At 42.5% G+C, this 15,851-nt stretch overlaps 1 protein-coding gene across 3 annotated transcripts in view; it reads right to left on the bottom strand.

Annotated features, from left to right (window-relative positions):
- SEZ6L (seizure related 6 homolog like) overlaps positions 1-15,851 on the bottom strand; it is a 720,622-nt gene that overhangs the window by 76,403 nt on the left and 628,368 nt on the right. For all 3 annotated transcript variants that reach the window (XM_075320063.1, XM_075320062.1, XM_075320061.1), the window contains 2 exons: positions 9,253-9,449; positions 2,517-2,711 (listed from right to left, as the gene is read on the bottom strand). In XM_075320063.1, the coding sequence (XP_075176178.1) occupies positions 2,517-2,711; positions 9,253-9,449 (392 nt within the window). The remainder of the gene's footprint in view (positions 1-2,516; positions 2,712-9,252; positions 9,450-15,851) is intronic.

Genomic DNA, 15,851 nt, shown 5'->3' with positions numbered 1-15,851 from the left:
CTGGTTTAGCTGGCATGTTACTGGATCATGAGTGGTATGGCAGCCCAGGACCTCATGAATGGAGCTATGATTATGGTATTACATTGTCTTATGATACAGATATACTAACACATCATAACCCAACATTTACAATACAGCAAACAATGGAACTGGTTAACTAAGCTACATTCACCAAAATTTGGGCTTAATTTCTTAGTTTCATTGTTGGTAAAGTGGAAAAAAAGGCACAGGTCCAATATGCTCAACCTTGTTTTACATGCCTTGTACCATACACATTTTTCACATGTTCAATAAGGGGCCATAGCCTAGTATAAAGTAGTCTGAACAAAGGCATAAAGCAAATTACACTCTTTTGTGGCCACAACTTAGGGCAAAGTAAGGCAACTAATGGAGTAAAGTAAGACTAGATGATCTAAAGTACGTCTAAATTAAGTCTAGATAATTTAAGTCTAAAGTAAGACTAGATAATTTCACATTATCAAACAGTGATAATTGAGCTTTAACTTTTTCCTATCCAATACAATTTCCTGTTTCGCCCATTGAAAACCTATTATAGGTCGTCATCAGTTATATTTATTCCAGCGTTCGGTAGTGAAAACGGAATCTGCTCAAACCCATTGGCAGAAGACGACATTCGTTGCCACCCATCGGCGTGATGTCCCCTGCCAGGGAACAAAGTAGCTTAATGTTTTTTTTTAATGTCCCCCCCAGGGGAACTCTGGATAGGAAAAGGTTAAGAAAACATTGGACATTTCAACCATTTGCCACTAATTGCTAGGAAAAAAACCAGATTAAAGATATATAAACATCAGTTTGGAATATGTCATAATGTGCTCAGTTCAACATGATGGTCTTGATCAGAATACAATATTTCTGTAATATCATCATAACTCAGGTGCTCAGGAACCAAATGACAATTATATGTTGTCAGTCATATGGTCCTAAACCTAGCGAGAGCAATGCCATTAGGTCACAATAGTGTCTTCAGATGCAAATGTCTGATGAGCCTCATGCATGTGTATGCTAATCTACTGCAGAAGGCCAAATTTCCAGCAAGCATCATTACAGTTATCTCTGAGGGCCACCATACACATGCGATGTCACTTGTTTGACCATCAGCTACCACAACCGACACCCCTGTTCACATGAACATTCAGTTTGTTCAAATTTGCATATGTTTTTATAATGGAAAACATAATAACAAAAGGGTTGAATAATGAAATTATTATATGCCCAACCCTTATCTTATTGATCATTATCTGTAGGGGAAGCATGGAGAGGTCCTCATACAGATTTCACTATAGGCCAATCCTGCTGATTTTAGCACTATTGGACGGCTTTTCTCTAATGTGCATGGGGATCGAAGGTATTTTAAATTGACAATGTCCTTTAGGTTGCAACTGCTAAAGAAACATTCTTTAAATCTGAATCTGTCGCCCGATGTAAGGGCAACTTGGCAATGGAACAGGATTGCTTTCCTATTTTCTAAATCAACGCAAAAATATTGATCCATTTGGCTAATACCATAGGCATGATGAGAGAAGACAACAGAGCAGTCAGTGTAAGAGTACCTTCATACAGCGGTATTATATGTCTGAGGACTGCAATGCCCGGACTGACTGCTGGTGTCTTAATCAAATGATCAACCTCACATATCCCTATGAGGCTGTTAGTTTATGTTAGGAGACCTAAATCGAGCATAAGTATAGCAGATTCTTAAACTATGTGTCCTTTATACTGTGTGAACACTCCTACTAGCCAAATAACTAAACTGAATGTTTTAATGTGCCAATTTGACTAATCTGTAAGAATAGTATGAAAGCAGGACCAGCAGATGCATTTTACCTTCAGGATTAGTTAGCATAGCATTTTACCTGCAGTCCAACTGGGAAATTCTTCAGAGTCTCCTTTGGTGGCATGCACTTTCACCCAACATTTAGTAAGGAGTGGTGAAAGCAGACACCCCCAGAGAAGACTCTGTAGAAATGTCTAGTTGCACTGCATGTAGAGATTTCACATACTGCCCTTCAAAAGCAATATGTTAGTATTTCTGCAATAGAATGGTGAAGCACAAAATAGGAAAGAGTGGCAGAATCAGAGGAACATAATGATTTTTGCAACCAATTTAACTCAATTTATCGAACAAGTGACAGGTCATCTTTAAATGCAATATCGACTACAGTATATTGTTGCAAATTACTTGTGATGTAATTGTTATTTGATTTGTTTCGAACTGCAGTTAATACATTTTATTGGTGCATCAATACCCCTTCCCTTCTCCAACCTATCTTTCGGTTCATATATTGTAACATTCATATTCGTAGTATTATTGAAACTCCTCAAACCCCTTTAGAAATATTCATACATGCTCAAGACAAGAACAACAGCAATGTTATTTTGAATGTGATAATTACAAGGGAAAAAATTTGATGTCTTAAGATGAATATCAACTGCAGAAGATTCAAGAAGGCCATGGAATAATCTAGAATGGAGTAATAAAACTGTTTGTGTCTTACTTTTTTCACAAAATGGTGGGTCACTGCTCCAGCTCAGATCCCACTGGCAGGTTAAGGTTTCCCTTCCCACAATATCATATCCGGGATCACACTGGTAAGTAATTTTTGCTCCTCTGACAAGATCTGTGTGAGATGTTGTTTTCCATCCATTCTGAATTTCGGGAAGGTCTGAACATGAATCGTTTCTTGATACTTCTAAAATATATAGGAAAAAAATAATGTATACCTTCTTCACTAAACATCTAAAAATAAATCTCATTATCTATGCAGGCACTTTCCGGGTTTAATGGCAATTATGTCATTGAGGCACGATATATATATATATATATATATATATATATACTGTATTATATCTGTACATATATATATATATATATATATATATATATATATATATGCATATATATAAATACATATATATGTAAAAAAAAATAAACTATATATATATACACATGTACTGTATATATTTATATATATATATATATATATATATTTATAAAATTTATTTTTACTTATGACATATGTACATTGATATGAAATCCACCTTCGATGTTTCTGTCTGATGGGTTAAAACATCTTATTTCTATTTCTTCTGTTACACCACATTTTTGAAGCTCAGCGAGCACTAAATTGGCACAATCTATCCAAATAATGGGGCTGTTTTGACAAAGAGTAGTATCCTATCTCAAAAAGCAGCAAGAATAACTATGTGCCTGGCTAGATGCTAAGAACAGAAATGAAATCTCCCTTAACCCCTTTATGTCAGTATGCCGCAGATAACAAAAAGTACCAGTAAACAGGTATGTCAAGAACACAGCCGGGGAACACGGCTACGAAATAGAAGAAAAATTGGAAAATGTGCCAGATGGTTCATTTTTTGTCCTTGACAGCTCTGATGACCTTTATCCTTTAAGCCAAAGGGGTACTTTGCACACTACGACATCGCAGATGCAATGTCGGTGGGGTCAAATCGAAAGTGACGCACATCCGGCGTCGCTGTCGATATCGGAGTGTGTAAATCGTTTTTTATACGATTAACAAGCGCAGAAAGCGTCGTAATTGTATCATTGGTGTAGCGTCGGTCATTTCCATAATTTCGGAAGGACCGATGTTACGCTGTTGTTCCTCGTTCCTGCGGCAGCACACATCGCTGTGTGTGAAGCCGCAGGACCGAGGAACATCTCCTACCTGCATCCTGCGGCTCACGTCGGCTATGCGGAAGGAAGGAGGTGGGCAGGATGTTTACATCTCGCTCATTTCCGCCCCTCCGCTTCTATTGGCCACCTGCTGTGTGACGTTGCTGTGACGCCGCACGACCCGCCCCCTTAGTAAGGAGACGGTTCACCGGCCAGAGCGACGTTGCAGGGCAGGTAAGTCCGTGTGAAGCTGCTGTAGCGATAATGTTCACTACGGCAGCTATAACACTATATCGTATGTGCAACGGGGGCGGGGACTATCGCGCTCGTCATCGCAAGCATCGGCTTGCGATGTCGTAGTGTGCAAAGTACCCCTAATTTTTGTCCCATAGTAAAACACTTCATACTGGAATCGAACTTTCAAATGTACAGATTCAATTTAATGTCAGTGATAACCCACTACTGCCACCAATCTATCATGAGCAGCACTCTGCTGCCCCCTAGACTGATTAATGGAGACTGACAGTGAGAGTCTAGCATACCCACAACCGATTCCAGCTCACGGAATATATATGGGGACAGAAAGTATTCAGACTGCTTTAACTTTTTCACTCTTTGTTTCATTGCAGCCATTTTGTAAATTCAAAAAAGTTCATTTTTTCTCATTAATGTACACTGTGCACCCCATCTTGACAGAAAAAACAGGAATGTAGAAATTTTTGCAAATTTATTAAATAAGAAAAACTGAAATATCACATGGTCATAAGTATTCAGACCTTTTCCGTACCTACTGTATATGCCTCAGTATAGTCACTGCCAGCTTCACAATAAGAAAATAAAGTATTACTAGCCGCCATCATCAATCATTTTACAGGCTGATTGGACACCTGTTACTGGTAGTGTATGGCATTGGATATGTGCTTTATAGAGCAAGAGGAATGAAACTATTAAAGGGAAGGTATCACGTTTTTTTATTTTTGTATTAAAAATAGTGATCATGAAATCAAGTATTTCTAATACAAAATGAAAATCGCAGCTTATTTAGTTTTTATATAATTCTTATTTTACTGGAGGCACTGGGGGCTGCCATGCTGGATTTGCCTTGTGTGTAACGACAGTAACTCCTTCCTTTATGGCAGCCCTTGTGCATAGACTCTGATAGTCGGGCTCCGACCCCTTGCCATACGTTACAGTGGGCGTCTGCTGTGACGTGGACGCGCCCCCTGGGCTGTCCAGAACACAAGAGGGAGGAGTTCAGCGCCATTATTGTGGAGCTTACAGCGTGTGCTGTTTGCTCCACTTTACCCCTGTCAACCGCCGGGATGTGTGAGTACGGGCCGCCTCCCCTCCCCTCCTTACTGTCTCCGATGACATCCCATCCTTCCGTTCTCCCCAGCCCTTGCTCTGCCCCAGCTACTGCCGCCGCCGTTACCGTCTCCAATGACACCCCCCTCCCTCCGTTCTCCCAAGTCCTCGCTCTGCCCGCTGCCGCAGCTCCCCCAGCTCTGCCCGCCGCTGCTGTGTATGTGTGTGTGTGTGTGTGTGTGTGTGTGTGCGTGCGCGCGATTGTACAGGTATGTGCGATATCGTGAGTGTGTGTGAGTGTATGCGATCGGATGTGTGAGTGTATGCGATCGGATGTGTGAGTGTATGTGATCGGATGTGTGAGTGTATGCGATCGGATGTGTGAAATGTCGGCCGGATGCAGGGGAGGATGGCATGCAGCACAGCTGCCTGGAGCGCCCACCGGAGGTCACAGGGAGGAATGATGTGAAAGGTGTGTGTGTGTGTGTGTGTGTGTGGCACAAGGTCCCCATAAGGGGTGATTGTATGTGTGTGGCACAAGGTCCCCATCAGGGGTGATTGTGTGTGTGTGTGCACGCGCGCGCCACTGCATGTGAGTACCTGTGTGTGTACCGGTGATACTGTCTGCAGGGTTGTGTATCTAATCCTATCCTGTGTGATACTATCTGCAGGGCTGTGTATCTAATCCTATCCTTTGTGATTCTGTCTGCTGAGCTGTGTATCTAATCCTCTCCTGTGTGATACTGTCTGCTGAGCTGTGTATCTAATCCTCTCCTGTGTGATACTGTCTGCTGAGCTGTGTATCTAATCCTCTCCTGGGTGATGCTGTCTGCTGAGCCGTGTATCTAATCCTATCCTGTGTGATGCCGTCTGCTGAGCCGTGTATCTAATCCTCTCCTGTGTGATACTGTCTGCTGAGCCGTGTATCTAATCCTCTCTTGTGTGATACTGTCTGCTGAGCTGTGTATCTAATCCTATCCTCTGTGATACTGTCTGCTGAGCCGTGTATCTAATCCTGTCCTGGGTGATGCTGTCTGCTGAGCTGTGTATCTAATCCTCTCCTGTGTGATACTGTCTGCTGAGCTGTGTATCTAATCCTATCCTCTGTGATACTGTCTGCTGAGCCATGTATCTAGTCCTATCCTCTGTGATACTGTCTGCTGATCCGTGTATCTAATCCTGTCCTGGGTGATGCTGTCTGCTGAGCCGTGTATCTAATCCTCTCCTGTGTGATACTGTCTGCTGAGCCGTGTATCTAATCCTGTCCTGTGTGATACTGTCTGCTGAGCCGTGTATCTAATCCTCTCCTGGGTGATGCTGTCTGCTGAGCCGTGTATCTAATCCTATCCTGTGTGATGCTGTCTGCTGAGCCGTGTATCTAATCCTCTCCTGTGTGATACTGTCTGCTGAGCCGTGTATCTAATCCTATCCTGTGTGATACTCCTGCTGTCCTTGGTGACACTTTAGCCATTTCTGGTCACCATGAAAATGGCTGTGCATTGTGTCCCTACATGTCATTCTCTGTTATCTGTTGTAAACACTCAGATTAGGAGAGGGGAGGCGCCATCACACACAGGAGAGCAGACTCCGCCCACTTTACGGCAGGCTGTAATCTGAGCTTTTTATACAGTGGAAATTCAGTAGGATTTCAGAAGCTGCTCCCCCTAGTGTTTAACAGTGGAAAATATCAAACTTTTTAATTTTTTTTTATATTTTGCACAATTAAAAAAAAAAAAAATAATATTTAAACAAAACATTTAAACATTATTACTTTACATTTTTTTCAGTTATTATTATTTTTTTTTTTGACGATACCTTCCCTTTAAATTTTATATATTTAATCCAAAATAGAAAGTGTTTATAAAAATATACAAACATTTTTACAACGGGGGACAAAACATAAATAAAGAGGTAAATAATAGAAAATGATTAAACCTGATGGCACTGAGATGAGGGGGGAGGTAATCCTTAAAAAACCTGCTTACATTAAGGTCAAGGGAGGGACAGAACCCACAGCAAGCTTAACCTTCCAAGAACTGACAAATGCTCAAAACCAATTTGTTCTTTTTATTCGATAAAAGATACACCCACATACCTCCCCTTGATGAGCTCATGTGGGAGCTGTTTGTGGTAATCACTATGCAGAAAATATGTCTACCATAATTATTGGATTGATACAAACTCCAATATTCATAATTGTACACTGGCTCTGAAAAATCTATGATCCTGCTTTGATCAGAGGAAAATTGGGCCTGGGAAGTGTAAATGCTGTCTTTTTCCCAATAATTTCTCTTCTTTAATTATCTGTCCACAACAGAAGGTGTTACTTCAATGGAACTTAATTGTCAGCTCTCCCTCTCTCTTCCTCAGTTACAAGTGCATCTCAATAAATTAGAATATCATCAAAGAGTTAATTTAGTTCAGTAATTCAATATAAAAAGGGAAACGCATATATTATATTGAGTCATTACACACAGAGTGATCTATTTCAAGTGTTCACTTATGTTAATGTTGATGATTATGGCTTATAACTAGAGCTGAGCGGATTGCTCATAATCCAGGTCCGGCGGATCCGTCGCGGGTTGTGAAAGAAGTCCGGAGGACCAATGTAAGTCAATGGGGAGCGGATCTGGGGACGAGAAAGAGAGAGAGAGGGAGAAAGGGAGAGAGGGAGAGAGGGAGAGAGGGAAAGTTTGGGTCCGCTCAACACTACTTATAACCAATGAAAACCCAAAAGTCATTATCTCAGAAAATTAGAATATTAAATAAGACAAACTGAAAAAATAATTTTAAACTCAGAAATGTTGATGTACAGTAAGTGTACTCAATACTTGGTCGGGGCTCCTTTTGGATGAATTACTGCATGAATGCAGCGTGGCATGGAAGCGATCAGCCTGTGGCACTGCTGAGGCGTTATGGAAGCCCAGCTTTGCTTTGATAGCAGCCTTCAGATCATTTACATTGTTGGATCTGGTGTCTCTCATCTTCCTTTTGACAATACCCCATAGATTCTCTATGGGGTTTAGGTTAGGTGAGTTTTCTAGTCAATCAAGCATAGTGATACTGTAGTTATAAAACCAAGTATTGGTACTTTTGGCAGTGTGGACAGTTGCCAAGTCCTGCTGGAAAATTAAATTTTCCCCTCAAAAATCTTGTCGGGAGAGGGAAGCATGAAGAGCTCTAAAATTTCCTGGTAGACGGCTGCGCTGACTTTGGTCTTGATAAAACACAGTGGACCTACACTAGAAGATGACATGGCTCCCCAAAACATCAATGATTGTGGAATCTTCACACTAGATGTCAAGCAGCTTGGATTGTGGCCTCTCCACTCTTCCTCCAGATTCTGGGACCTCGATTTCTAAATGAAATGCAAAATTTACTTTCATCTAAAAACAACACCTTGGACCACTGAGCAACAGTCCAGTTCTTTTTCTCTTTGGCCCAGGTACGACGCTTCTGGCATTGTCTATTGGTCATGAGTGGCTTGACACAAGGAATTCGACAGTCGTAGCCCATGTCCTTGATACATCTATGTGTGGTGGCTTGTGAAGCACTGACTTCAGCAGCAGTATACTCCTTTTAAATCTCCCCCAAATTTTTGAATGCCCTTTTTTTAACAATCCTATCAAGGCTGCGATTATCCTAGTTACTTGTGCACCTTTTTCTTCCACACTTTTTCCTTCCATTCAACTTTCCATTAATATGCTTTGGATACAGCACTCTGTGACAGCCAGCTTCTTTAGCAATGACCTTTTGTGACTTACCCTCCGTCAATGACTGCCTTCTGGACATCTTTCAAGTCATCAGTCTTCCCCATGATTGTGTAGCCTACTGAACCAGACTAAGGGACCATTTTAAACGCTTGGGAAGCTTTTGCAGATGTTTTTTGGTAATTATTCTAATTTTCTGAGATAATGACTTTTGGGTTTCATTGGCTGTAAGCCATAATCATCAACGTTAACAGAAATAAACACTTAAAATAATCACTCTGTTTGTAATGACTCTATATAATATACACGTTTCCTATTTTGTATTGAATTATATGAAACGGTATAACAACGGTTTTGAAATAAAAAACTCGATACATAATATCCTTAAAAAATGCGCAATAGACCTCCACATTTCCCAGTTTAAAAAACATTTTATAGCAAGTACCAGTACACGCAAGTACCATTGATAGCCTAATGTTGGAATAACATGTAATAATAGATAATATGCTCAGATAAAGTAAAATAGTCTACTTCCTTATTTTAAAAACAATTGATATTTTAATTAAAAAAACAAAAATAATTTACCGATGTAATTTAAGATAAAACCTTGTCCCTTTCCAAAAATCAGTCCAGCTGGATCCGAATGAAACTGAATGGAAAGGTCAGGAGAGGATGAGTAGAGCTTCTGGGGACCACTGGTTCCAACAAACTGTCCTAAAATCTTGGAAGTAATTTCATCCCCATCATAAATAGTCAGGATGTCATTGTTGCTCAAATTTAGTCTGCAACATAAACACAAAAGAAAGTAAACTGATTAGTATTTACTAGACACTTCCTGGAGTCAGCACCCTGTAGTCCAGCTGTGTATGTAGATTTTATTCTAGAAATATCGTCACCTTTGTCTGTGATCACTCTTAACTGCTATTCTGTAGCTTAGCCTTATTATTGACATGCAACAGAACAATGATCCCAAGCTCATCAGGAAATCTACCTTAAAATGCTGATATAGAAAAGAATGAAGGTGTTGCAATGGACTGGTCAAAATTCATGAGTTAACCCAATCGAAATGCTGAGGCGAGGCCTTAGGGGTACTTTGCATGCTGCGACATCGCAAGCCGATGCTGCGATGCTGAGCGCGATAGTCCCCGCCTCCGTCACAGCTGCGATATCCTTGTGATAGCTGCCATAGAGAACATTATCGCTACGGCACCTTCACATGGACTCATCTGTCCTGGGACGTTGCTCTGGCCAGCGACCCGCCTCCTTATTAAGGGGGGCGGGTCGTGCGGCGTCACAGCGATGTCACACGGCAGGCGGCCAATAGGAGCGGAGGGGCGGAGATGAGTAGGATGTAAACATCCCGTCCACCTCCTTCCTTCCGCATATCCTACGGAAGCCGCGGTGACGCCGGTAGGAGATGTTCCTCGCTCCTGCGACTTCACACACAGCGATGTGTGCTGCCACAGTAGCGAGGAACAACATCGGACCGTCGCGTCAGCGTAATGATGGATTACGCCGACGCTACACCGATGATACGATTACGACGCTTTTGCGCTCGTTAATCGTATCATCGAACCTTTACACACTACGATGTCGCATGCGATGCCGGAAGTACGTCATTTTCAATTTGACCCCACTGACATCGCACCTGCGATGTCGTAGTGTGCAAAGCCCGCCTTAGAGGATCGCCCAATTTAAAGACAGCCTGAATCAAAACTTGATTGCATGATAGCAGCTAGGTACTGTATGTTTTATTCTGAAATATTCTTGGATATTTCAGAGAAAACACAGTTTGAAGAGAATCTTGGAGAAACATAGGTAGAAACATGACTAGCCTGGCTTTTCCGTCCTCACTCTCGTTGATTCACAGTTGTCTCACATGTGTGTACGTAGGAAGAGACCTGTCAAGCAACTGGAACAATGGGGGGAGAATATGGATGGAGGTTGAGATGGACTAGCTATGTTTCGGCCCATAGATCCCTGCTGGCTCTTCAACTTTTTAGAGAAATACGAAGTTGACTGCAATTGTGTAGTCAAACTGTTATTCATACTGCCTTTGGTTTGAGTAGCATGAATCAAGTGACCGGTCCCTTTAAGAGAGTTGTGCATAAATTAATGCCCACAAATCTCAATGAACTTAAAGCGAATATGTCATCAGGATTTTGCTACCTAATTTGAGAGCAACATAATGTTGAGACAAAGACCCAGATCTTAGTGATGTGTCACTTACTGGGCTTCTTGCTGTAGTTTTTGATAAACTCACTATTTTCTCAGCAGCAGCTTATCATCTGAGGACTATTAAATGTGCTTCAATATAGTCCGCCATATTCATGAGCTTTCTATAACCCCACTGCACCACAGATTAGCCGCTTTCTGCCTATGCACAGAGTACACAGAAAACTGTCAATCAGTGTTGTGGGCGTGGTTACACAGAGCTCAGAATTCAGTTAACTTCAAGCAACTTTTTGAAGAAGAGAAAGCCCAAATTCATCCAGAATCATGTGAGGGACTAGTAATGTCACACAGAAAATAATTCCACAAATTATTGCTACTAAAGGTGATTGTACAAGGTATCAATTCATGGGGTGTACTTAATATTTCACACGCTGCCTCTACATTTTGGCCTAGTTTTTGTTAAATAAATAATGACATGCTGTAATTTGTTGTTATTTCTCTGAATTTGTATTTATCTTATTTTAAGATGTTTTTAAGACTAGATTTTTTTTTATTATGTTCTGATATGTAAAACCATAATTTTTCTCATGACTGTGTTTAGCTAAAGGCAGAATTTTAATGAAAGAGAGGACAGATAATAAAAAGGTGAATCTTAAAAAGAAAAGCAAAGAAAACAATAATTGGAGATTAAATATTTTGTATTTTTTTGTACATATGTGTTGGGTCCATGTTTTTGACGTCTAAAGGGGGTGTTACACGCAGCACCCGAAAGCACCCGCCCCCGTCGTTTGTGCGTCACGGGCAAATCGCTGCCCGTGGTGCACAATATGTTTAGGAGCCGTCACACGGACTTACCTGCCTAGCAACGTCGCTGTGTCCGGCGAACTGCCTCCTTTCTAAGGGGGCAGTTCGTGCGACGTCACAGCGGAGTCACTAAGCGGCCGCCCAATAGAAGCAGAGGGGCGGAGATGAGCGGCCGTAACATCCCGCCCACCTTCTTCCTTCCACATTGTCGGAGGCCGCAGGTAAGCTGCAGTTCGTCGTTCCCAAGGTGTTACATGTAGCGATGTGTGCTGCCTCGGAAACGACGAACAACCTGAGTCCTCTACAATCAACAATTCTTTTAAAAGGAATGACGTGTCAACGATGGATGATTTGGTGAGTATTTTCCATTGTTAATGGTCGTTCCTTGCTGTCACACACAACAACGTCGCTAACGATGCCGGATGTGCGTCACGGAATTTATTGTTCTGGCACTTGTGTTCCATTGTTCTGGCACTTGTGTTCCATTGTTCTGGCACTTGTGTTCCATTGTTCTGGCACTTGTGTTCCATTGTTCTGGCACTTGTGTTCCATTGTTCTGGCACTTGTGTTCCATTGTTCTGGCACTTGTGTTGTATTCACATCATATTTTATTGAATTCTTAACCTTTCTTCTGCCTGGTTTAAATGGCCAACATACAACTACAGGCAGTGATGTTCAGTAAACTTTTAGCCTTTGCTTTTTTGTGGTATACAGTGTAATCTTTACAATCCCTCTGGGTTGATGAACTTGTGATTGTGAAAAGATTAAATACTCATTACTAGCATAATAAAATTACTTTCCAAGTCCTTAAAGCTTTTCTATATAGAGAAGCCTATTCTTTAATTCCCAGACCGTCTACAAACTCACAAGTAATAACATTTTAATCATAACATCTTGCAAAAAGAAATAAAACGCAAAAATCCACTGAGCAACAGCATTTGGTTATTTATATGACTCTGTGTTTATTATGCTTTTTTTGCATGGTTGTATAATTGTTAATTATTCCATTATAATTCAGCAAGAGATTTATTTTCTCATTTCCAAAATTCTAGGACAGGAATAAAAATAAAAGTATAATTTAATATGCTGAAAGATAAATATTTCCAGCATTGAATATATTCATGACTATTGCTTGGTCTGCAATAATGATGAGGGTTTATTATGGAAATAACCTTATCCTTTTTAACTGGAACAATATAAAATGTGTATCTACTGTTTCTACAGTATTTGTATCTGTTCCAGAAATGGCTTTTCTACAGATGCCAGGACTTCAAAGTGTAACCTTCTCCAGAGGAATGAATGTCATTGCAACTTGGATTGGCATTTCCTAAAACAATAGAGGCAGTAAGCCTGGTAACAGATCTTTGGCTTCTGGACAGGTTTAATTGGTTTGTGTGAATAGGATGGATATGCTTCCCACTGAAGAAATGGATTTACTGGATTCCAATCAACCAATCGTATCTTCATTTATCAAAATGTTTCCTAAAAATGCCACTTTTCAACCTGTTTGTTGCTCTAGTCTTTCAGTCTTAAAGGGAATCTGTCAACAGGTTTTTGCTATGTAAGCTGAAGCCAGCATGCTGTAGGAGTTAAAAAAACAAAAATCAACTATGCCTCACTTATCAGGCTCTGTGCTGTTGTTTACTTAAAGCATTATCACTTGGTGGTTATCATTGCTAGGTCTAGCTGGCATGTGCAGAGAAGTCCAACACGCCCCCTCCTCTGATTGACACCTCACTGTCAATGTACAATCTCTGTTGAGAGCCTGATGTGGGTGGTTGCAGCTCCCTGGGCTCAGCTACATGATTAAAGCTAAACTGTTACGGGGGGACCGGCAGATTAGGACCAGGGGTATATATCCCAATCGCCAGTCGGGGCCCACCGTGCTCCAGATGGTAATGGAGCTGCTGGCACCCTGTGGGTTAGGCGGAGACTATAGAGATGGATGGCTCTAAGATAACTCAAGGAACCGGTCACGTGTGTAGGGACACGTTAGACCGGACGACAACCCAGTTAGCGTTTCAGTGGAGCGGACGCTACTCCGACCACATGTGTAACAACACGTCAGGCCGGATGGTAACCAGTTAGCGTTGACCGAGAAGACCGCTGCGACAGCGCCCTGTCAGCCACGTGTGTAAGACACGTCAGGCCGAGCGGTCCTCTGATTAGCGTCTCTGGCCACCACTCGACTGGCCACGTGTGTAGAGGACACGTCAGACCAGGTAGTCACACCAGAAGCATTTGACTGGGAAGCCGAGGATGATAATAGGGTTCACACACCCAATCCAGGAACACCCTGTTAACTTCACAGGGGTTCTGGGGTGCGCTGTCCGTGCGCGTAGAGGGCACAACCGGACAGGTGGCGCAGCAGGTACACTGTCCGTGTGCGTAGAGGGCACTCTCGGACAGGTGACGCAACAGGTATTCTGTCCGTGTGCGTAGGAGGCACAACTTAACAGGTGACGCAGCAGCCGCAGCCCAGTTAATGCCACTGGACTGCTCTAGCACAACAGAAACGGTAGCAAGGAAGCACGGCCCCTGACCCTCATGTGCTGAGCCATGAATCTTGGCGTGACAGGCACCGTTCGCCTAGCCCTACCTACCGCTTCCAACAAAGCTTATGCCACCAAGAACTCTAAATGAAGACTGCGCACCTCCATGTTGTCTCCAGCCCCTTTTATAACCTGGGTCCGCCCCAAACCCAGGGTGGAACCACCAAGGTCCAATAGCAGAGTGTATGTCATCAGTGACGTCACATGCGACCTATCCGGAACCGCCACGTCATTGATGACCTCATGGCAGCCATGCCCCAAACACTTCACCAGTCATCGTCTGATGACCAATGGTGAGGTGCCAGATCATAGGGGCGGGCCTCTGCGAGCCAGTCCAGAGTTGCCACGTCATCAGGACACCTGACACCCTTGCCCTATCAGGGCCTGCCACCTCACGGACATGCTCAGTGAGGTCCTTACCAGACCTAGCCTCTGATGCACTAAGTGCCTGAGCATGCTCAGTAGCCTGAGCAACAGGCTCAGAAAGCAGACTATCAGTTTGAGCATGCTCAGTAGGCACATCCCAGAACTTAGACACAGCACGAAGTCCAAGTACCTGTGCAAAGAGGCTGTTAGGGTTGCTCAGTAGCCTGAACTGAGGACTTAGTCTCAGACATAACACAAACAGGCTGAGCATGCTCACTAGGCAAAACACCGGGCTTAGACTCTGGCTGGGGTAAATCGGCGCACGCATGCGCACTAGCCGCCTCTCCACACTTAGACGTGGTGGAAGGAACAGCCAACTGGACGACCCGAGGCACAGCCAAGAACGGCAGCCGGCGCCTGGGCGCAACAGGAACCGCAGCAGACTGCTTGCGGCTATGGCAGCACTGGTTCGTAACACTAAACATTCAAATTGTGTCAGAATGGCTACACCCAGTAATCTAAGTGATACATGATTGGATTCAGAATCTCCTTGCCTACGCCATGCTGCTCTCAGATGAGGTAGGAAAAACCTGCCGACAGATTTCCTTTAACAGTTACTTTTATTTATCCAGAAAAAAACACCTGAATTCATATGTCACAATTATTCCCCCCCTCCCAAAAAAAAGAAAGAAGCCAATTATACTGTATACAAAAAGACAAGCTGAACGTGATGAATGCTGGAACTCAAGGCAATGCACACAGACTTATCATTTCAATAAATCTGGAGCTTTCGATGCTTCTAGAAATATATCAGTGAGCATGCCCAAGCACAGTAGAATACATTGATCTTTTGTACTATCCCACTTGTCAGGATTGGTACTGTCCTGCTCCAGATTGGTTGTGATGTGTACATACAGCACCTCCCCATAGTACAACATGGTTTGCAGTTCATATATTTGATAGCTGTAGCTCACTGATAATCTCCCCTTGGCACAATACATCACAGCAGCTTAGTTTTTTGGCGCAGTTATTGTAATATAGACAATAGAACGTACAGTATATAGGTTTTCTTTGCTAAAGATTGGGCAGTTTTTAGGGTAGAGTTGTTGCCATTAGCTAGCCCCAGATCACTATCTTCCCTGAGGTGTCCGACTAACTAAAAGAAAAATGCCTTGGTAGAAGGAGGATCAGGGTATAATCGGGCAAGGCAAGCATTAGAAGGATAAAGGTTGGTAAAGATCCTCCTTATTAGGGCACTAGGTGCCCCCTTATCTCTGGTTAGCAGCA

The sequence above is a fragment of the Anomaloglossus baeobatrachus genome, chromosome 1 (genome assembly GCF_048569485.1).
Source record: "Anomaloglossus baeobatrachus isolate aAnoBae1 chromosome 1, aAnoBae1.hap1, whole genome shotgun sequence".
Classification (NCBI taxonomy): Eukaryota; Metazoa; Chordata; class Amphibia; order Anura; family Aromobatidae; genus Anomaloglossus; species Anomaloglossus baeobatrachus.
The sequence above is the reverse complement of the archived record's forward strand: the minus strand, read 5'-3'. Positions and strand labels throughout refer to the sequence as shown.